The sequence below is a fragment of the Cuculus canorus genome, chromosome 22, assembly GCF_017976375.1.
Source record: "Cuculus canorus isolate bCucCan1 chromosome 22, bCucCan1.pri, whole genome shotgun sequence".
In the NCBI taxonomy this organism is placed as follows: domain Eukaryota; kingdom Metazoa; phylum Chordata; class Aves; order Cuculiformes; family Cuculidae; genus Cuculus; species Cuculus canorus.
This window is the reverse complement of record NC_071422.1, coordinates 8,763,154-8,784,268: the sequence shown is the minus strand read 5'-3', so window position 1 is coordinate 8,784,268 and position 21,115 is coordinate 8,763,154. Positions and strand designations below refer to the sequence as shown.

Here is a 21,115-nt window from a genome sequence, read left to right as displayed (position 1 = left end):
TCCTCTCTAGTGCCTAAATCCTGGCTGCAGGGGGGAGCCCCGTGCCAGGGCAAGAACAGAGCTGGATCTCTGATGCAGCATGGTCTCACAGAGGTGTTTTTGGCGTTTCCCTGGCTATGCAGCGTCCTTTCCCATCTGCAGAGGGAGGCAGGTCCCTGCTGGGAAGCCAGTCCAATCCATCTCCCTCCAAGAAGGAGCGCATTCACTGGGGTGTGTAAATGGAAGAACAAGGTCTGGACAGGAAGCCCCAGGAAAAGAAGCAGCCCTTTGGGTGATGGAGAAAATAAAAAGTGGTGTGGCTGTGAGAAGGGCTTTATTTCCAAACTCTGGTTCATGGAGTGGGAGAGCTGCCTGTGTTTATAGCTCCTGTCAGTGGGTGGCTCTGGCCATATGCTGTGAAGGTAGCCACGGCACTAGAAAGGGATTGGTTTGGCGTTTCCTATGGGATTATGGCACTGGGTACCTATGAGAAGGTGTTTGCAGGAAGGAGGGATGTGTGGTTTTGCTCATGTTCACAGGAGGGATGGAGCTGCTGGGACAGGGACCGGGGTCAGGAGTGCGGGGCTGGGGTTTAGAGGATGGTCTTGAGAGCTTGTGCCGCTGTGGCTTTGTGGTTTCATGAGCCCAGCTGCTCTCAGCTCAGGGGTGTTTCTTTCTCCTCATAAACACCGTGTGGCTTTTATTCACTTACTGATTTTCCATGCTGTCTGGAGGCTGTGTATTGCCCTGCAGCTGGGATCAGGCACGATGCTGGCTCTTGGCTGTAATGCCTGACAAACCCAGCATTGCCCTTCCTTCCTCTCTTCTTTTTGGTGTTTAAATCTTAAGTTTTTGAAGACAGACCTTGCAGAAATCTTGAGCGACGCCTGAAGCAGGGAGAGCCGCTGCTGGAGACAGGTGATAGAAGCCCTGGACTTGCTCTCTGCGGTGGGCACCACGTCACACAGAGCCACTTGCATCCTAAGCTGGAATTCATGTCAGCAGGTGAAATCTTTCTAAAGAGGCGAGACGTTTCCTCAGGAAGCCAGGCACTGGAAGGGAGTGAATCTTTCTTACATGTGTGGGTTTATAAGGATTTTTTTCTTCGCATTTGGCTAGTCCCAGTTCGTTCTTTGTTCGGTGCTGCAAGGTTCCCTGGGTGCCTGAGCTGAGAAGCGCAACAGGGACGCTGCGCGGGGCTGGGGCTGGTGTGGCCCATGGGAACCATCGACCAGTTAGTGCAGCCGCTCTCCTGGCAGTGAGACATGGCCTGACCTAAACCTCACATCACAGCACTGCAGCCGGGCTCATTTTCAAGCAAATAGGTACAATTTTAGCTGATCGCCAGTATTTTTTATCTTTGTGAAATCTCGCCTGCCGAACAGAGTGCTGCTGTGCTGTGATATTTATTAAAGCACAAACAGCAAGAGAAATTCCATGTTTACTTACCAAACCAGGCATTTATGTTATAACAGGGCTGTAGCTCAATATGTATTTTTTTTTTTCCCAACTGGCTGAGTTTCATGAACTTTAAGTCAACAGGAGTGGGTTAGTCAACCAGCGACTCAACTGGCTGATGGTGTTTTCATTAAGGCAATTAAAAGCACTGGTTAGAGGTGCGTGAGTTACATGCACGTGGCTGGAAACAGCTCAGTCCCGGAGCAACTTGAATGCCAGCTCCCTTGTCCTCATTACCCGTGAGCCCAAAGTGCTGCTGCAGACACTGGAGGCTCTAGTGGCTGTGAGCTAGCAGCACGGGGGGAAAACACAGCATCCACGGACAAAGCAGAGATGTAATCAGTCACAAATCCTCTTTCCTACATCTATATATATGTGTGTGTGTGTGTATATATGCGTGTGGCTCATGAAGTGCAATAGGAGCACAGAAGGCTTAGATTATTGACACCCACTTCTAGGAAGGGTGGGAGGGATTTATTTTTATTAATTATTGTTATTAATGGCCTTTGCCGGGATGCAGCCCATGAAACTCCTTTTCCACACATGCAGCAGAAACCCAGTGTCACATTTCTCTGACGGGGATGGGATGGGGCATTCAGGGATGGGGACGGGTCCTGTCCGTCAGTGGCAGCCACACGATTTCACCACCATGTTGCGGTGCTTCTTGAGGATGACGTTGTTGTTGCTGTCATAGTAGAGGACGGAGGTGGCACTGAGCTTCGTCGGGGCACAGCACGCCTTGGGCACAGCCTCAGGCTTCATCAGGTGGACCTGGAGGATGGATGGAACCTGTGAGCACCGGCAAATGTGGCTCTGGGCAGGAAGAAAAGCCATCAAACCAGCTCTTCACTGCAAAAACCCTGGGTGAATGGGGAGATTATTTCCAGCTCTTTGCAAAAATATTTATTCCAAACTCCGGGCAGTCCCTGCTGCAGTTTATATTGGCACTCATGGGCTAAGCAGCCCCTTCATTAATTTGGGATTTATGGGCTTTTTTCTAACTATAAATAGGCAAAAGGTTAAAAAAACTCCTGACAGGGCAGCATGGGGCTCACCCCAGCGTGGGTGGAGGGCGCGGGACGCTGCAAGAGAGTCTCCTTCAGGGCTCAGCACCACCCTGACTTTAACAAATTGCACTCAAATCCTCAGTACACAACACCCTCCCGAACACAGCTCGCCTTTGGCTTGTTCAGCCCCAGCTCAGGACATGCGTTAGCCCAGTAATTTGCCATACAGCGTAAGCTGGGCTGCTGGACTGGACACATGCAGCCCTTGCTGGCTCTACCCGACATGTGCGATTAATTTATTGCAGAGACAGCCGAGCTCTCCCAGTTCGGAAGTCCGGTGTTTTTGCTGTCAAACCATGCTATTTGCAGCACCGGCCGGGGCTGGCACGGCTCCCCGGCTGCATTTGCCCCAGCGCTTCCCAGAAGGGTTGGATCCGGGTGCCAGGTGATTCACATCCTGCCCAAACATCTCTGTTGCAGGAAAAGCATTGGGTTTAGGGGTGATGGTTGGGCGTAGGGGAAAGAGGACCCCTCCCTGCTCCTGACAGGGTTGTGCCCAGCCTCAGACAGGGCTGCTGGCAGCTTCGTTAGTGCAAAAATTAAACCCGCCAGGCGACATCTTCAAAGGCTGTGCTGAGGACTCGGTGCTCCCTGTAATTAACCGCAAACACAGGAGCTGGTGTGAGTTTGCCATTGGAAAATCAAACACTCACAGGGCAGGAAATTCCAGAAATTAAAGCGCTGGCTGGGATGTGGGGTGGGTTTGGGAAAAACAGGGTATTAAAGCCTTCCTGCTTGGAACATGCTGAGCCCAACATTTGGGTGCTGAGCTGCAGTGGTGCTTTGTGAGGCTCTGGTGAAACCTTCGTGTGTGGCTGTAAGGAGGATGTACTGGCGACACGATGCCCTTCCCCACTGACACTTTACTGGGAGCTGGGGCAAAACTGCACCCTCCGGCCTAAACACGCTGAAACTCAGGTGTGCCCAGCCCCAAACCCAGCTCTCCATCTGGACCTGTGGGGCTCCAGCCACTGCCCCAGTGCCCCCCCGGGGCGCCCTCACAGGGTGCACAGACCAGGGACTGCAGGATGGCGTGGTTGGTAGCATTCATGCAGGAATCCAGGGGGAAGGCGCACTCCCCCTCGCAGTAGTAGGCTGAGTAACCTTGGGGTGCGATCACCCAGTCCTGCAAACAAAAAGGATTTACACCAGTTACACCATGGCCTTCACCCTTTCTGTGCCCCTTTATCCAAGCCCTGCCTGCAAAAACACCCCAGCGGCTCTTCCGTGTGCGGCTGTGCCAGCAGCCAGGGTTTATTTTGATTTTTTGGCCTGAGCCATGAGTTGTTTGGGTCACCAGTGGGGTTTGGGGTCATGGCTGGTCTTGCCTGCCTTCCCATCTCCTGGGATGGGGCCGTGCAGCTCACGTGGCTGCGGAAGCACGGAGGGAGCCCAGGACCCTGCAGAAACAGCAATAGGGTTTTTTTTTGCATTCACTTTTCCCAGGAGATAAATACCAGCCAACCGAGGTCCTGAAAGCTGACGTAGAGCTCATGGCGCTGGCAGACCTGCCGCCCGTCCGCAGCATGGACATCGTCTGCAGGAGAGGGCACAGGCAGTGTCACATCCACTCCCGCCCGCTGCAGCCACCCCTGCTCGAGCCAGAGACCCAAGAGACCCTGCAACCGGGGTTAGTTCACAAGTGTGAAAGAAGAGGAACCTCTGCTGTGGCACAAAGGGAAAAGAAGCCTCAAAACAGCCTGAAATGTATTGCTCCTACAGTGGGGCTCTGGAGTTGCTTCGAGGCGGAGTTGCTTCGAGGTTGCCCCAAGATAAAAGTTCAGGAGAGCTAGGGCTCCCCACTTCCCTCCTGCCCATGTGGCATCCTGGGGCCCAAGGAAGTGATGCAAAAAGTCCAATATTCAGGTATCCTGAAAACCCAACTAAACACCATCACCTGGAGGGCACCACCCCATCGCCCCGCACCTCTGGAGCCCAGAGCGCTCCGCTCTGCTCCCCTGGGGATGCATCTCTGCGTCGAGCCAGGGTTCCTTGTGAGGCGAGGTACAAACAGAAGGTCCCTGTACTACAGCAGCCACTTCTCACCCCATGGCCTTACCAAAAATTCCCGGCAGCTTGTTTGGATGCGGGAGGTCGTTGGTCTTCTTGGGCTGCCGCCTCCTCGGGGGCTTGGCCGCCCGCGTGACGCGCACAGGGCCGGGGCTCGCTCGGAAGAATGTCACCATGAAGGGCTGCTTGGAGCGGGGCCCCCGCAGCCCCAGCAGCCCCGCCAAGCCCGGGTCAACGCTTAGCCCTGCAGGGATGGCACCACGTGACGGTTTGCTCTCAGAACGAACGCATTTGGTTAAAGCAAGAACAAAATGCAGAAGGAAATTTGCAGTGGAGAGTGGCCGGTTTGGAATCCCAAGTGGCTGGACCCCACTCTGCTGTTGCCTCCGCAGGCAACCATGGATGCCCACCACCACACAGTTGTCATGTAGAGCGATTAAAGCCAAGTGAGACGCCAGCAACTGATTTTCCCTTTCACCACTTGGTGTGCTGGGAGTGAAGCGGATGGATGGGGCATAGACGGCCATGATTTCTCCCTACATCAGAGCAGAGATGCTCTTTGTGTGCCTCCGTGCTGCAAAAGGCACCTTTCGAGCAGATGTCATCCCATGGCGAGAAGAGGGTTAATCATCCTGCGAACGGGAACAAGGATCCCTCCAGGTAAGGAGTTCATTAAGTGCTAATGAGGTTATTACAGCCCACATCAGGAACCCCATTAGCGTTAATGCCTTTGGGAGGATTCATCATCAGGGCTCACCCAGCACTGCCAACTTCTGGCACTGGTGGTTCTCCATCAGGGATGGAAATCTAAACTTGCAGTGAGCCAACCCCCTCCACCACCCACCATGCTGCCAAGATGGGATAAGAGAACTCCACATTATGGGGGTTTGGCCTCAGATACTGCAGGTGGGCTGGGCAGGCTTACCATCGTCTGTCTCCACGTACAGTCGCAGCCCCAGATTGTATTTCCGATCCACTAACCAGTGGCTGCTGGCAGCTGTGACGTCAAACACCAGCCAGCCTTCCATCCCGGCACGCAGGTCCTGGACATCCAGCAGGAACAGGTCAGACTCCCTGTGGAAACAGGGAACGAAGATGAGCAGGTGAGTAATAGCACCCAGAGGGCACCAGCACCAGTGGGAATTCATAGAAATGACTCCTTGGTGGCCATGTCTGTACAGGTCCCGGCACAGCAGCGTTAGGACAGCAGCTCCCAGTGCCTACGGCTGTGCTGGACATGATGGTGGCACCCTGGCAGCTGCTCTGGGAAAGCATCCTCCCAGCCCCGGCCGAAAAGCTGGGGTGTGGCATTGCCCGGTAGGAAAGCGTGGGAACAGTTGGCTGCAGTGGTACTGCTTCCCTCAGTGTTTGCATGGTGGTAGGAAGGGAAAGTGCCTGGATCGGTGCTCACTAGGGGCCCCATCTCCATCCCCATTACCTTCATTTCCACCCTCATCCCCATCCATATCTACTTCTGCATACCCATATCCATCCCCATCCTCATCTCTCTATGTCTCCATCCTGATCTCCATCCCCATCCCCATCCCCGTCACCTGTTGGAATGCTCGGCGGCAACCTCATAGATGCTGACGTGCAGGGTGTTGTTGGCATAGCGAGGGACTCCCCGCGCCTTGTAGATGCGGAACTCGGCAGCCGTCACCACCTCACCCGTGGGCGCCTGTGTCAGATCGAACCTGAACTCCTTCCAGTACGGCTTGGGGGAGAAGATGTCCCGGTCCCGCTCGACTGCGGAGCAAAGGAGTCAGGGGGGGCCGTGCCAGCCCTTCCCTCACTCCTGCCAGGCTGATCCAAGCCTGAGCTCCCACTGACCCAATTCCAAACATCCCCACTTTTTGCAGAAATCTCTGCATGTTGGGAAAGGAAAAATCTGGTGATTTTGTTAAATCCATGCAGAAAAAAACACCGCCCTGCTGTACGACGATGCAGCCCCACAGAGCTTCTGTAATATGTAATTATTTTCTTCAAATTGGACTTTAAAAATATTCCAAGCTGCGATGACTGAGTGTAATTAAAGTGATTAGAGCTCCCCCCGCTCCAGGCACAAAAGCAACAAAATGAATGGGACGTGGCGCTTGCTTTTCAAAATAAAGCAACTAATTAATTAAATAAAAAGCATACTTTAAATGCAATTTTTAACCAATTCCAAGGGAAAAAAAAATCCAAAACCAAACCTTCCAAATTTAAACACCATGAAGTTGCCATCCCCGTTCACGCAGGGGAGCAGCGTGGAGCATCCCTGCAGCCCCAACACTGAGATTTTAATTGCGCAGACATGGGTTGGGATTTTTCCTCATTTTCTTTTTTTTTTTTCCTTTTTCCTTTTCAAACCCCACATTCCCTCCGGCCACTGCGCTCACCACAAGTCATGGTATAAAAAAAGCCCGGGGCCAGCAGGCAGGGGCGGATGCAGAGAAGGCTTCTCTGGTGCTGTGGGAGCAGGAGCGGGACCACCACCCCAGATCCATCTCCTGTGGAGGTGATGAAGATCAAGGCCAAAGGCAGAAGAGGCTGTGCCGGTGGGGAGGGAAGCGCGGGGATGCCCGAGCCAGGGATAAGCAATGCTAAAGGAGATAGAAATTAGCTGTGCAGCTTAATAAGCCAAACGAGCTGGACTTCATAGCAAGCTGCCTAGCATTTGTGATGAGAAACTAGGAGGAATCGCTGTTTTCTCCTCCATTTTGTGGAGCAGAAGAGGGAATTTCCCTTGGAAGGGTAGGACCAAGGGTGAAGCATCCTCTACTGTGCCAATGCAGGGTTAGAGCGGCAGAGGAGGGTGATGGGGACGGCTGCGCAGCATTCAGCGAACGTCAATCCAGGCTGATTCCCAGCAGGTTGGAGGAGGTTTACTATTGCCCAGCTTTTCTGGCAAAATTATAAGTGGCTGCAAAATGAGGACCCTGCAGCGAGGAGCGCCTGCTGCACCCCGAATGCACCCAGCGCCCCTTGCCCGGGCAGAGGGGTGGGTGCTGAACCGCTGCCGGCCCTCCCCATCGTGCCTGGGAACTGTGATTGATTCGAGACAGGTTGACTCAGCTGCACCACCAACCCTCAATTAAACGTGGGTGGATTATCCGGATTGCGGATGAGACACACTAAAAAAAACCAGCCGAAGCTCTTTGCTCTCCTTATCCCTCTCCTTTGGCAGCTATCATCTCGTCCCTACAAGCTGCTGCATCTTTTTCCAAAGCCAACTGCCATGATGTGATGCCATGTGCTCCTACCTCCCCAAAAATGATTAAAAAATATCATATCCATACAGGAATGGCGGTGGGGTCCCAGCCCCAGCGCGCTCCACATCCCTGCCCAGGCTGGTGCCGGATGGGGCGATGTGTCCTGCTCCCCAGGTCATTTTTAGCTGCACTTTTTCACTGTAAACTTTTTCTGTTTCTATGAACCGTGCATAAGTTGTAATTACGGGTCCTGGCTGCTTCCAGTGGTCCCTGTGATCGTTTCAGACACTAAATTAAAAGGATATTCAGGATATTCAACCACATCAAGTGCTCTGAACCCTAAAATAGGTTTAAAGGAGATGCAAGGAAGATGCCATCTTTCACTTGCAAGCAGGAAAAAAAACACACTCCGGAGGTTTTCCACAGCAGGGAGAGATTTCAGTGCTGCAAAATGCAGCTGAGCCTCTGCCAGGCTCACGCCTTGTCTCGCAAGTGCTTCCTCCATCCCGGCAAGAAGAACGTCGGGGGTCACAGGGTGAGGGGTTTGTCCCACAGCACCCACAGCCCGGCTGTGGCTGTGCTGCACCCCTGGTCCCTGCTTGCATCCTTCCACTCTCCCAGCCCCAAAAAACAGCCCGGTACCACGGGGACACCCCGGGGATTTCATTTGCAAAGCTTTTCCCATTTAAAACACGTGTGGCGGGTGCGTATGGAGCACCGACACCTCTCCACAGGCTTGTGCTGTGCATCCCTCGTCTGCTCCATGCTTTCTGGGGGAGCCACCGTGGGTGCCCAGAGGAGGGGAAGGCACAAAATGCTGTGAAATGAAGTCAGCAGTGGGAAAGCCCTGACCCTGTTGCTGACAGCAGGCAGATTTTGGTGGTAATTGCGTGGGGCAAAGGCGAGCACCCAAGCACCGAGGCCAGCAGCAGGCGAGGCTCTGTCGGCACAGGGAGCAGAGCAGTGCACCCCACCTCCCAGCTGAATTAAAGGGGGTGCTGTGAGCTCCCACCCTGCACCGATGGCTCCTTGCAGCCCTGCAGCAGAGGTGCGACACTCCATCCACATTGGCATGGGGACCTTGGCCACGTCCCAAGGCAGCGAGGAAAGGGAGGAAGAGGTGTTGAGGTGTCAAGAGGCAGTCGCAGGATGCTCAGGGGTGCTGCAGCCCTGTGCGCCTTCTCCTCGCCTTCCCGTTACAAAGCTCTGCTCCATGATTACACCCTGCATTCACCCGTGACTCACTGCTGGTGGCTCAGCCCCGGCCAAGGTGAAATCGTAAAGCCCATCCTTACCCCAGGCTTAAAAATGCAACCCACCTGACTCAGTCAGCGCACAGAAATAGCACGGGTCAGGCTTATAGGAAATGTTTTATCTTCACACCAAGAGGCAGCAAGAAGGGATGGGTGGATCCCCAACTGAAGGAGCTCGTGGCCACCAATTGCCCAGACGACCCACCATCTGCCCAGGCCAGCAGGCAGGGAGCTCTGCCCTCTCCAACCAGGACGTGTTTGTGCACTGGGGAGTCTTCTCATGAACCCTTCCCAAGAAAAGGTGTGCTGCTGGGAGCCGAGCCCCAGTTCCGCTCACACAGGGCTGGGAGCACGGCCCAAGTGCCCAGCGGAGCCCCGACTTCCCCCATTTGCATGGCCCATCACGCTAATTGTGCAGCAAACTATGCACGCAAATGAACGCTAGCCTTCTCCCACAAAACTTCATTTAATTAACGCGAAGGGGCTGACGAAGCCACAGAAATCAAAGCCATTCAAATGGAAGGCTGGAACTGTGTTCCCCAACTCTCCCAGCCACTCCAGGATCTCTGGGAAGGGGAGCGGCACCAGCACCCCTGGGCCAACGCCAGCGCCTCCCGGGCAGCTCCCCAGACCTCCCACCCTGGCTGACATCCGCCCTGGCCGCATTAAAGCATTTTTCAGTTGTCTTGAGTTCTGAGAGGAGCTGGGATTTGGTGCCCTGGTGTCTGCCTCCCTCGGTCTCAGCATCCCCGCGTCGCTGACCCCACAGCCCCAGGGCTCCAGGTGGAGCTGGGCATTGGCACCCCGACCACCGCCCGAGCAGAGGGGCTGTACCAGGGCTCCCGTGCCCCTTCACATCCCTGCGGGCTGAGGGTTGGTGCTGGCTGGAAGCAGCTCTGCTTCCCTCGCACCCTCCAACCAGGCTGGAGCCTGGCACTGCCCAGCAAACGGCGGGACGGGACTCCAGCAATAACAACTAGCAATAACTAGCAATAACTAACTCCAGCAATAACCAGCAATAACTCCAGCAATAACCACCAACCTCGAGGGTTGGATTTGAGACCGGGGTTCAGTCCCTGCTGCCAGCGGGCGCACCTGGTGCTCCACTACCGGCTCCATGCGCTCACCCTGCGCTGCCCTGGGATGGGGCCGGGGGAGCAGCCCGGTTCGCTGCCTGGGGACGAGCACCGAAGCTGCGGGACCTCCCTGCTCTCCGACTCCTCTTCGCCAAGCGGAGCCGGGTCCGTCCCGGCCGGTCTCCCGCCGCTCTCCGGCTCCCCGTGCGCGGGGATGCGCCGAGAACGCACCGAGGGATGCTCGGAGCGGTCGGTGGGCCGGGGCCGGTGCCCTGCCCGCTCCCCCGGGGCGCCTCGGTCCTGCCCGATGTCCCCGGTGCCGCCGCGGGCTCCGGTCCTGCCAGTGCGCCCCGCTCCTCCCGCAGGCTCCGCATCCCGGTTCCTCCCGGTTTGCCCTGCCCTCCCGGTCCTGCCCGAGCCGTGTGGATTCCGCCCGATCTCCCCAAAGGCTCCGGTCCCTCCGCTGCCTCCCGTTTGCTCTGGTCATCCCGTTGCCCCGCAGGATCCGCTCCCCCGGTCCTGCCCGGTGCCCCCGTTCCCACGGAGCCTCCGCGGCTCCGCTCACCCCAGTGCGCCTCGATCCCCCCGGTGCCCCCCGGTCTGCTCCGCTCTCTCCGGTCCTGCCCGATTCCCTCGTTCTCGGTTCCCCCGTACTCCCGGTGTCCCTTCTCTTCCAGTGCTCCCTCTCTCCCGGTGCCCCCTCTTCTTCCGGTGTCCCCTTTCTCCCCCCGGTTTCCCATTTCCCGGTGCCCCCTCTCTCCCGGTGCCCCCGCTCACCGAGGTTAACGAGGCTGACCACGGTGTCGGCTCTGCTGGCGGCGGTGCCGGGCGCGGAGCTGCGCGTTCCCAGCACCGACCCCCCTCCCTCCCCGTCGCCCTCCTCCCCCTCGGCCGCCGCCCGGTACAGGTCGAGCATGAAGAGCGGGGCAGCGGCGCGGGGGGCGGCGCGGGGCCGGGGGCGGCCGGGCAGCCCCAGCACCGCCAGCACCTCGCGCTGCGCCTCCCGCCGCTCGCCCGGGCTCAGCCGCCGGCCCTGCGCCAGCACCGCCGCGCACAGCAGCGCCAGGGCCGCCCCGCGCCCCGCGCCCATCGCCGCCCCGGCACCGGCACCGGCACCGCCGGGGGGCGGAGGGTCCGCCCGCCCCGCCCGCCGCCCGCCCCGCCCCGCCGGGGCACCCAACCGGGGCGCCCGTCCCTGGGGATGCTCGCCCTGCGGGACACCCAAACCCATGAATATCCATCCCTTGGGAAGCTCACCCTGGGAGCACCCAAACCCGTGAGCAGCCACCTCTAGGGATGCTCGCCCACCCCTAGGGGTGCTCAGCCCCATAGGCAACTAAGTCCACGGGCATCCATCCCTTGGGATGCTCACCCTTGTGGGTACCCAGCCTTAAGGAGGCTCACCCTTGTGTGCAACCAAATCCATGGGCACCCAAACCCACGGGCACCCATCCCTAGGGATGTTCACTCTCATGGGTGCTCAAATCCATGGGCACCCACTCTTAGGGATGCTCACATTTGTGGGCACCTGAATCCATGAACACCCAACCAAACCCAGGGTCACCCACTGTGGGCACCCACCTCACCAGCGCTCCCCATCACCACCCAGTCCCCTCACCAGCACCCACTCACCCGCCCGGGCCTTTCAACCTCGGGGCCAGGGGTTCCCTGCTCCATCCCGCAAGGAACTCCGCGTGTGGCCGGCACAGCCGTCACCTCCCAGCGGGACAAACAGCTCCAGCTCTCATACTGAAAACGCTAACACTGCAGAATAAAGTAGGAGGCAAGATTGTTTATTACCGCAAGCAATTTTAATACAAAAATGTGTCTGGTTTTTAAACAATTCATTGGTAGAGCTTCAGTTTTGCCTCAATTTAAACCAATTGAGAGAATCACACAGCAACACGGTCCGAGCCGGCACGGAACCACTCTGGAATAAAGCCCGGGGCTCCCGGGAGCCCCCTCTGCCTGCCCGCCTCCTGGTCACTTGGTCAGGTGGATTTATTACAAAGAAAAAATAGCGTACAAAAGCGAGACAGGATTTGCAGCCGAGTGTGCTGGTGAGATTCGTTCCAAGGACAAGCAACTGTGCGTGTAAGTCCAGATTTCTTCTAGGAGCAGAGGTCACATCAATCTCAGCCTGGCTGGAAGTGGAATGACCAGTGAAATAATAAATAGGAAAAGGAGATGCAGATAAATAGCGACTGTCAGGAACATCTTGTGTCAGTCTCTTAGGCCGCCGATCCAGAAGAATCCTCTAATCTGCAGGACCCACCACCGCTACGGGACGTGTCTGAGTGCTCCAGACCTGCAATCCTCTGGCCAGCGTGAACCCCTCCCCAGACCCTCCATGCTTGTTCTCTAAAAACGACGTTGTCGGGACAGTATTTTCAAGACAGCAACGGGTGCGACCTTTGCTGCGCTGTGTGCAAATTTTATTGTCAAACTCCGCTTTCTTCAGGTAAAACCACATCGCTTTAAAAAAATGGAAACGTCAGCCCCAGCCCCCTCACCTCACGGTTCTGTGTTGAGGTATCTGTGATTTACAAAAGAGTTCCTTGAACACTGCAGGATTCAGGTCTTTACTTTTAAATATAATTTACCTTGCTGAGACAGCAAGTTAAGTTTATAAAGATGCATTTAGGAAACAATCCTAAAAGATAAAGCAGGTTCGCACCCTGCACCGCGCAGAAATCCTATTTATAGTTCAGTTTTTCTTTACACTTTCACACCTTGACCTTTTTTTGCTTCCTTTTTTTTTTTCCTTTTCTTTTTTTTTTTTTTTTTTTTTTTTCCTTTCTTCCAACGTATCGGTCTTCCAGGCCCCTCTGGAACAGGGCTCGCCGAGAGGCAATTTTTATCTACATAAATATTCACATGAAAATAGTAACTTACAAAAAAGGAAAAAAAAACCCAAATAAGGCAGCTTCATAACACAACTTTCTTTTACACTTTTAACAATATAGTTTCTCCCATTTAGAATAAATATACATCCAATGTATGGAGCAGGGCTAAAAACTGGACACAGGTTGGGTCTGCTTTCTCTCGGGAGGACATGGGTACAGTATTATCTCTTAGGGCCTGGAGTTTTCGGGGTGGCAGTGGTTGTTTTCTTGGACATGGTTGGGATTTTGGAGGGCTTGGCCATGCCCCGGCGCGAGCCGCCCTGCCCGCCGGCCACGCTGCTCTCCGAAGTGTCCGAGCACGCTGACTGTGTTTCCAGCAGGTCAAAATCGGAGGCGTCGCTGCCCCGCCGGCTGCTGGCCCGGCTCCCTGTGCGGCTCCCGGCACGGCTGGTGGGACGGCTGGCTGCCTTTTTAGGATCTGCAAGGGGAGCCGAGAGCACGTTGAGCAGGAAGAAGAGCAGGAGGAGAAGGATCCTTTCCCATCCCTGGACTGACCAGCACCCAAATCCCATGTACTGCTGCAGCTGCTTTCAATCGCCCACCCAGCATCCACGAAACAGGGAGGCCAGCATCAGGGATGATTAATTCCCAAGCTTTTAACGAAGCAGCAGCAAACCCTTGCCCTGCGAAACTGCTGCAGAATCCCCTCTCCTGGGCAGGGACGCAGCCGTGGCCATCAGCCTCCTGCCTCGCGGCAGGCTTCTAAAATAGTGAATATTTTCTCTGCCAATTTAAGCAACCAAGCAGGAGGTTTTTGGTCTTTGCACCCAACTCACCTGCTCGACTGGTTTTGGCACCTGTGGAGACTGGTGAGGAGCTGTTACTGGTGTCCCCAGCCAGGGAGGTCCGGCTGGAGTGGAAGGTGGGTCGTTTCAGCTTGCTGCCCGCAGAGGGGGTCACCTTGGGAGAAAGTACACACACGCTTTAGGACTCATCATGTTGGGCTGAGATCGCATCAGAGATCAGCACCTCGGCAAGAGGATGTTGGCATTTAAGGAACACCCATCTTAATGGTCAAGGAGAGCACAAGCTGTCGTTTCAGCAGCTGTTCAGCAAAAAGAAAAAAGCCTGGGTCTTGAAAATTTGGAAGGCAATGGTGTTTGTGGGGGGCTGTTTGTTGGGGAAAAAAGAAAAGCAAACCTGCTTCCCTTCAGAGGAGAACGGCATCACCTGGGCTCAGGACTCCGTATTGAGAGTGAAATCTTGCAAAAACAGGTGTTTTAGCATCTATGCAGCTCAGAACCATTCTGGAAGTTCAAATACAACGCAGAATTGAGAAACACAGCCCATCACCAGGAGGCATCAGTGCAGTGTGATGCTGTGAGGAGGGGGGACATTGTCCTGGTGCTGGTGCCCAGGTGGGTCCACGCATCCAGCACCCCAGGGCAGAACGGATTTGAGGCACCAGTGACAAACAGGAGCATGAGACACAGCAAATCAGCTTCGGTTGCATCCTGAAACGGTGCCTTCCCTGACCTTTAAGATGTTGCAAATGCAGACGAGGTGTGGAAAAGCAGCATAAAAGGCAGCTGCACTCCCGCCGCTGTGGAAAAAGGCGAAGAGGTGAAGGGGAAGGTGCTGGGCAGGGCGAGGGCACCTGGACCCAGCTGGAAAGGGCAGCTCCAGTTTCCATGCACTGACCACAGCTCTGGGTTTGAGGCGGCGCAGCAGGGAAGCGACTGTGTGGTGTCCCCCAGCCCTTGGAGTGGTATCAGGGCAGGGATGGCTCCAGCCTTGCATCCTCCGACAGAGGGACAGCCGTGCCGGAAGGCATTTCCCAGGGAGACTTTAAGCAAGAGCTGGAGAGGCTCCCATCGATCCCTTGCAATTTTGTGAGGTTTTTTTGAAATCTGGAACTGTCATGAAACTGGAGCTGCAGGGGAGAGAGGGGCACCCGGGCAAGGGGCTCCCATTCGGGCGCCGGGGAATTAAAATCCACAAACATGTGATTGCAAAGGGACCATCGTCATCATCGGAGATTGCAATTCTCGTCCTTGATCCTATTTTACAAACAAGTTAAACAGCAGCAAGCAGGCGAATTAGGGCGAGTGGGGAGGTGCTCCTGATTTAAAATCATTTACAGCAATTCCTTTTCTGTGGGAAAGCAGCGCCGAGCAGATGTGGTTGTCTTGCCAGTGCACACCACGCTCAAAGAATCACCAGGATCTACCAGGTATCTCTCCTCACCGATTCACAGCGTCAGGAAAGCCTGCGAGGAGGCTGAAACTTTACAGAGATCAAAGTCTCAGCCTGAACTCACCCTCCTGGGAGCATCAAGGTGGTGGCAGCACCGGACACACCATGCGTGCTTCAACACGGTGAGAAACACAAACGCTTCATGAAAATGAAGGTGATGTGGTTACTGTGCATGCGCTGTAGCTGGTTTTCAGGTCTCAACTCGGCTGCTGGATTTTGATTTTTGAAAGCTAAAGGCAGCTGAAAAGCTATTAGAGCTTGGAAAATCTCTTTTCCTTAAAGCACGAGAGGATAAACGTTGCTCTCATGGTTTGCAAGGAGGTAAATGTGAATCGCAAGCCACTGTGCTTTACTCTGAAGTGGATGTTTTATTTATCCGAGTTAGAGACCCATGAAAAATGCTAAGAGTTGGAGCGTTAGCGGTGCTACCAAGCGCTGCTCTACCACAGGGGAAGCATTAAAACAGGCAGGGGCACAGGAGTTCTCGGTGCTCGCGGCACTCTGGCCGGTCAGCAGGTCCTGGGGCTGCAGCCCATACTCTACCTCAGCGCTCGAGAGCTGGAAGTCGGAATAATCGAATCCCCTCAGGGGGGTGCCCGCTTTACTGTTTATCAACCAGGGTTTGTCATAACATCGAGAGAAGTGATGAGGAGTCTGTGAAATGGAAAATCCAAGGAGGGGGGAGAGGTGGAAGTGAGTAAAAAAAAAAAAAAAGAAATGGAAAAGTATCTGGAATATGGGAAATGGCACCAAAATGAAACGAGAACCAAACGGGAAATATAAGTTAAAATAAAGGGGAAACGCCCAAACAGATAATGAAATAAAACATGCATGGGTGAATGATGTGGTGGGAGAGACGATGGGTGATGGCTTCTTCTTGCGTCTGCTGGACTCCGTGGCTGTGGCACAGCCTTGCCTGGCGGATGGAGCTTTCGGCTGCGCAGTGAGCGCTGGGGACCCTCCTAGAGAGCCACCAACACCCAGTCTGGGATGAAAACCCGTCCTGCACCGTCCCACCCCACCCAGAGCAGACAGCAGGGTCCTTCCTGCAGACATCATGAATATCATCCAGAGACCATGGTAACCACCCAGCCCTCAAGCCCCAACCTTCCTCCTCCTCCTCCATCCACCTTCTGCAGCTCCTCATCACACCGGGATGGGTTTGGAGGCTGCTGGTTTCTAAAGGGGAAGGAAGAGGAAGGACTTCACGCGCAAATCCCACCTTGGCTCCGCTGGCTGGAGTCGCGGGAGAGGATGGCATGGAAGCACAGCTGTGGTTGCTTTGGCTGGCACTAGAACTGGATCGTGTTGGAGATGCTGCCCGGGAGGATGGCTTTGATCTTCGGCCTCGTGATCGGAATGGTGTCATGCCCTGGGAGGCCCCCTCTGGCAAGATGAATTTCTCCCGGAGTTCCAGGTTGGTCCGTCCCCGTGCTGGAAAGGGGACAAAGGAGAGGAGACCCGAGGTTTCTATGAGGCCAACATTGATACTGGGGCTTGGGAGGCTCCGGGGGTTGGAGCACATGTCCTTGTGATGTCTCCTAAAGCCCATTCCTGAGAGTGGACAGATGGCAATGAGACCACCCCGACTCCCTTGCTCTGTCCCAACCATGCTCTGCCACGGGTCAGTTCTTTGAGAAACCGGCTGATCAAAAACTGCCTGAGGGCCGTGACCTCATCCTACGATTCTCTGCTATCTTGGGGAAAGCAACCCTGGCAGCCTTTAAACACAGCATTACAACAGCAGCTGGGATGGTGTTTAATGTGGCTTAAAACCAGTAAAAGCAGCTCACAAGCGCTGCAGTTGTGTGCTCTCACAGCTCTTTAACAATTCTGGGGAAAAGTGAAGTGACTGCTGCCCAGTAAAAGGCAACTTTACAATGTTCATTCAAGTGTCCCAAGGAGCAGTAGGGTTTCCCTTCGGCCAGCAAGGGCACAGCCAGCGGACAGGCACCCGTGCGTTCCACGCTGACAGTGTCAGAGAGCAAGGGCACACACCAAGCCTTGCACAGGGGCACTCTGAGAGCTGATCATCACTTTGGATCCATTTTGTCCAGCTCCTGCCTGTTATTTGGATAAATCAGACCAGCTCTGGTACCATCTGGTCATTCGCAACCAGAGGAAACAAGTTCTCACACTGCCTTTCCTAAGCGAGAAGACACCAGCTGTATGAAACCCAGGAACTGCTGTACCTCTGCAAGGGTCATTCTTCACTAAGAATTCATCCAGGGCCATCCATCCTCCACCAACGCGAACCATGACCGTGCTCCGCAGGATACGGACCAGCCGCAGCTGCTGGGAATCGCCGAACTGCAGAGCCAAGGAACAGTTCAGAGAAGGGGGACACAACCTGGATACTCAGCTCCTTCCCGCAGCAGGCTGCACCAGGAAAAGGCTACTGGAAAGGCTTTATGGGGTCCCAAATGCTTTTATTAGTCTACTGAATACTTTTGAGGTTTCTCCAGATGGATTCTTCTGGGATAATTTTTTTTTGCTGCATGGTTTTAAGACGATGCAACTCTCCAAATCCTTTAGTTTTAAAGCTTGAAGGAGAGAATTTTTAGAGCAGCAAATGAGATTTTAGAATCTTGTCTTTGGATGGGTTTTCTCAGCCAGAACTATAGTTTTTCCTTTCATTATGAAGGAAGTAGAGTCTGGCAACACAGAGACCCTCCTGGTGCAGCCCACAGGAATGGAGCCAGCTGCTGCAGATTGCTGTGTGCTGGTGAACCAGCAAGGCAAGCAGTGCCGTGCCACGGCCGAGCGAGAAACCTCTCAGCATCAAGTCTGAAGTCCAGGGACTCCACCGAGCCTCAGACTTGCCCTCACCAGCCAGAAAGCCCCCACTGCCAAGATCACCTAGTGAGGATGTGTCGGCGAGTGCAGAGTGACAGGAATCCCGCAGCAATGTTGATTAGTGATTGCAGTGTTCATTAGTGATTTTAAACACCTGCAGTTCCCAACAAGTGCACCCTCAATCAGAAGCATGTGTCTGTTTTCCAAAGCTCCCTCAGTCTCCTGACAACCAGGCCCAGGCTCCTGGTTGCCCCTAGCACCGGGCAGGTGGCAGAGGCAGGACAGCGGGAGCAGCGCTGCACCTGGGTCTACAGAGCACCTGCACGATGAGAAGAGAGGGGAACCAGCCTTTGAAAGCAAGGCCACCTTCGGAATGAGGAAAAAAGGGGAAAAAAGCAGCGGCACTATCCCTAGGTGGGCAAGAAAGGAAAGCCCAAGAGATCAAATGGAAACAGAGTGCAAAGCCACACGGCGATGGGGCACAGCAGGCAGAGGGGCAGGAGGTAACAGCATGTCCAACCTTCCTTCACACAGGGACACGGGTCTCCCTGCTCGGAAGTCCTGCCCAGACGTGCTCGCCCCAGTGTGGCGGTGACAGAGCTGCCACAGCCGTGCTCGACACAGCCACTGTGCCCACAGGTAGAGAGGGAGCAGGGCAGGGGAGCCACCTTCCCCCTCTCTGGGCTCTGCGTAAGGTGTCCTGCAGGAGCTCACTTTGCACCAGGAAAAGCAAGGACACATTAATTCTCATTTCCATTGCCACATTTGCATGATTTTTTAGTTGGCATTTAAAATGTTTCTATAATCACTGCCTAAATTAAAGCCAGAGCTCTCCTGGATGCATCCACCTCAGACATCCGAGTTTGTTTCTTTTTGGGCGGGTTTTCGGTAGGGCACCGTCATCTCGCTCTAAAAGAGGTGCTTTTCTGTTTGAGCAGAGGCAGTGGGCACGTTGTAACCACATGGGAGGCTCCAGTCCCCTTAAAAGCAGAGCTCTGGCCCCCAAACCAGCCGGCACTAAAGCACGCTGCACCCCTCGTCTTGGGTCTCGGCAGTGACAGGGATACATGCGGGTCCAGGAGCCCTGCTCCAATTAGGGGTTACGCAGTGGGTGTAATGGGATGAGGGTTTAGTTCTCATTACCTACAGGATTAAGGGGGAGGATGCAGTATTTCCATTCCACTGTGATTGCGAGCCAGACCGGCCAGAGCCTGGTACAGCCCTCCTGCAGGTCACTGTATCCCCTGATTCCATCTGGGCTGACCACCTTCAAGGCAAGGCAGCCCTGGGCAAGAATCCACCTGTGCCTTGGGGCTCCCCGCCACAGGGTGCCATGGTTTGCCAGTGGCTACTACCAGCATCCCCAGCGTATCCAAGAAAGGAGCCATGGAGAGAGAGAAATGTCTCAATTTTTGCCCAATCCTGCTTTTCCCATAGAATTTTCCCCTTTTTCTTGTCCAATGCAGGGACACCTTTTTTCCAGGTGCCCCCCAGCTCAGGCGCCCCCTGTACCAGGCTCTGTGGAGCAGTGCTCACGGATCACATCCTCCCACAGCAAAGGACAGAGCAGCACCACCACGGACACACAAAGCTACGGTCGTTAAAAATTAACAAAAAGAGATGAGAGGCAGCATCGCAAGGCAAACTGTACCTGATTGCCGAGGAAGAACTACGGAGGGAGAGGAGTTGTGGAGGGAGAGGGAAGGGAAGGAAAGGTGAGAGGAAGAGGAGGGGAAAGAAAAACAAGAAAAACATTTATGGGATTAACAGTGCAATAACCATGACAACTGTTAACTGCAGGGAGGTAGAGATCTGGGGTTATGCTCTTTAAGTGGAGGTAGAAGCTCAGGAGCCTGGGGGCCAGTGCAGCCAGAGGGGCGAGCGCTGTGTCTCGGCTCCTCCTGGCCGGAGCATCAGCCCCAAACAGAGTGGGCAGCAAAGCCGGGAGCTCGCCTGCCAGCTCCTGTAGCGGCTCACCTCAGTGACCCATCTGAAACATAAACACCCGCCCTGTTACAAAGAGATTCTGTACTGAAATTATTCTCCCTTCTCCGTGAGCGAGCTAAGAAAAACACAGGCGTAAGGTACACTCATCCACGAGGAGAACTTCTGCGGCTGCCAGCGGAGTGAATGCCGTGTTTCACAGGGCCCACGGGCCAGCTGCCCCAGAACAGGGACACTTTTATGCTCTCCTGCTTTGGGGAACGCCCTGGGGCAGAGGATGGTGCTGGGCAAACACAGCCCAGACACCTCTGCTGCGAGCCAGAGGACAAGGTCTCCACCTCAACCTGAGGAACCCGGGGGGCTGGCACCCCATCAGTGACCCCCCCTGCCTGGGTGGGAAGGGGGAGCAGCATTCGGCCCCTCTGCCTCCTTACCCGGTATTTGTTCTCGCCGATCTGCTCCACTTGAAATCTCTTGGCACACTTGCACTGGGCCACTTGCCTGGTGACCTGCAGCAACCAACAAGAGAGGTAAGAGACCAGGATTTGGGGAGTCTTCCCCAGTACAAGCCACTGCTTAGGTAACACACAGCCCTAAGCAGCCTTTGCCTGAAAAACATGGTACGTGCTGATGGTACCAGCCAATTAATTTAGCTCAGCACCATCATAATCCCTTTTTCTTCCTCCTTTCTGTTTTCCCCACTGCCATCCCACCTGACCCACCCCACACCTGCACACCCATCTCTTCTGGTGTTATACCTCATCTTCAATCTTGTCAGCATCGGTGGTAGGGCGGTAAGCGTCCTTGTTGGGATGGAGAGCTGCCACAAACTCGTAGTAATCGATGTAGCCATCGCCGTCACGATCGAAGATGTCTGCGACTGCAGTCATCTCCAGCTTTGTGGTGGGGAATTCTGGAAGGAGAGAGAAATGAGCAGCTGATGGAAGGACCTCGCTGATCAGAGCTGGGGTCTGCATCTCAGTCCTCCGGCCAGGACAACCTCTTGTCACACCAAGGTGGCCATTTTCCAAGCTTGTTTTGGGCAGGCAGGGACTTACTAGAGGCCAGGATGCCATCGATGAACTCCTGCCGGGTGATCTTCCCATCTTGGTCTTTGTCGATGCGCCGGAAGAAGTCCATGACGCGGGATTTCTTGTGGTTCATCCATCGCATGTACTTCTTTCGCCAGACATCAAAGTCGAAGTTTGCAAACTCCTTCAACTGGAAGGAAAACCATGA

At 54.9% G+C, this 21,115-nt stretch overlaps 2 protein-coding genes across 30 annotated transcripts in view; both read right to left on the bottom strand.

Moving 5' to 3' along the window:
* Positions 1 to 1,881: 1,881 nt before the first annotated feature.
* LOC104060112 (bone morphogenetic protein 8B) lies at positions 1,882 to 11,149 on the bottom strand. Of its 2 annotated transcripts, XM_009561865.2 has the most exons (7): positions 10,812 to 11,149; positions 6,068 to 6,260; positions 5,440 to 5,588; positions 4,564 to 4,758; positions 3,962 to 4,041; positions 3,520 to 3,630; positions 1,883 to 2,208 (listed from the first exon to the last, which is right to left on the bottom strand). In XM_009561865.2, exons 1-7 carry the CDS (start codon positions 11,122 to 11,124, stop codon positions 2,059 to 2,061), a joined length of 1,191 nt encoding a protein of 396 aa, XP_009560160.2. In that variant the 5' UTR covers positions 11,125 to 11,149; the 3' UTR covers positions 1,883 to 2,058. The 2 variants fall into 2 exon arrangements, with proteins under 2 accessions (XP_053942194.1, XP_009560160.2); XM_054086219.1 differs by lacking the exon at positions 3,962 to 4,041 and having other exon boundaries at positions 1,882 to 2,208.
* Positions 11,150 to 11,794: 645 nt separating this feature from the next.
* The window catches only part of MACF1 (microtubule actin crosslinking factor 1), a 140,145-nt gene continuing 130,824 nt past the window's right edge, over positions 11,795 to 21,115 (bottom strand). For 14 of the 28 annotated variants that reach the window (XM_054086206.1, XM_054086217.1, XM_054086215.1 and 11 more), the window contains 9 exons: positions 20,935 to 21,097; positions 20,635 to 20,789; positions 20,311 to 20,385; positions 19,584 to 19,601; positions 17,329 to 17,446; positions 16,359 to 16,570; positions 15,680 to 15,790; positions 13,717 to 13,840; positions 11,796 to 13,358 (listed from right to left, as the gene is read on the bottom strand). In XM_054086206.1, the coding sequence (XP_053942181.1) occupies positions 13,102 to 13,358; positions 13,717 to 13,840; positions 15,680 to 15,790; positions 16,359 to 16,570; positions 17,329 to 17,446; positions 19,584 to 19,601; positions 20,311 to 20,385; positions 20,635 to 20,789; positions 20,935 to 21,097 (1,233 nt within the window). In that variant the 3' untranslated portion in view covers positions 11,796 to 13,101. Of the gene's footprint in view, positions 13,359 to 13,716; positions 13,841 to 15,679; positions 15,791 to 16,358; positions 16,571 to 17,328; positions 17,447 to 19,583; positions 19,602 to 20,310; positions 20,386 to 20,634; positions 20,790 to 20,934; positions 21,098 to 21,115 lie in introns of all 28 variants that reach the window. The other 14 variants (XM_054086218.1, XM_054086195.1, XM_054086196.1 and 11 more) reach the window with 7 other exon arrangements.

Excerpts from the sequence above, each read along its gene's own strand:
- LOC104060112 (XM_009561865.2), bottom strand. The coding sequence starts at position 11,124 with ATGGGCGCGGGGCGCGGGGCGGCCCTGGCGCTGCTGTGCGCGGCGGTG. Across the intron at positions 4,759-5,439 it reads GTACGTGGAGACAGACGATG|GGCTAAGCGTTGACCCGGGC; the intron begins GTAAGCCTGCCC and ends CCATCCCTGCAG. Across the intron at positions 2,209-3,519 it reads ACGCCATCCTGCAGTCCCTG|GTCCACCTGATGAAGCCTGA; the intron begins GTCTGTGCACCC and ends TCCATCCTCCAG.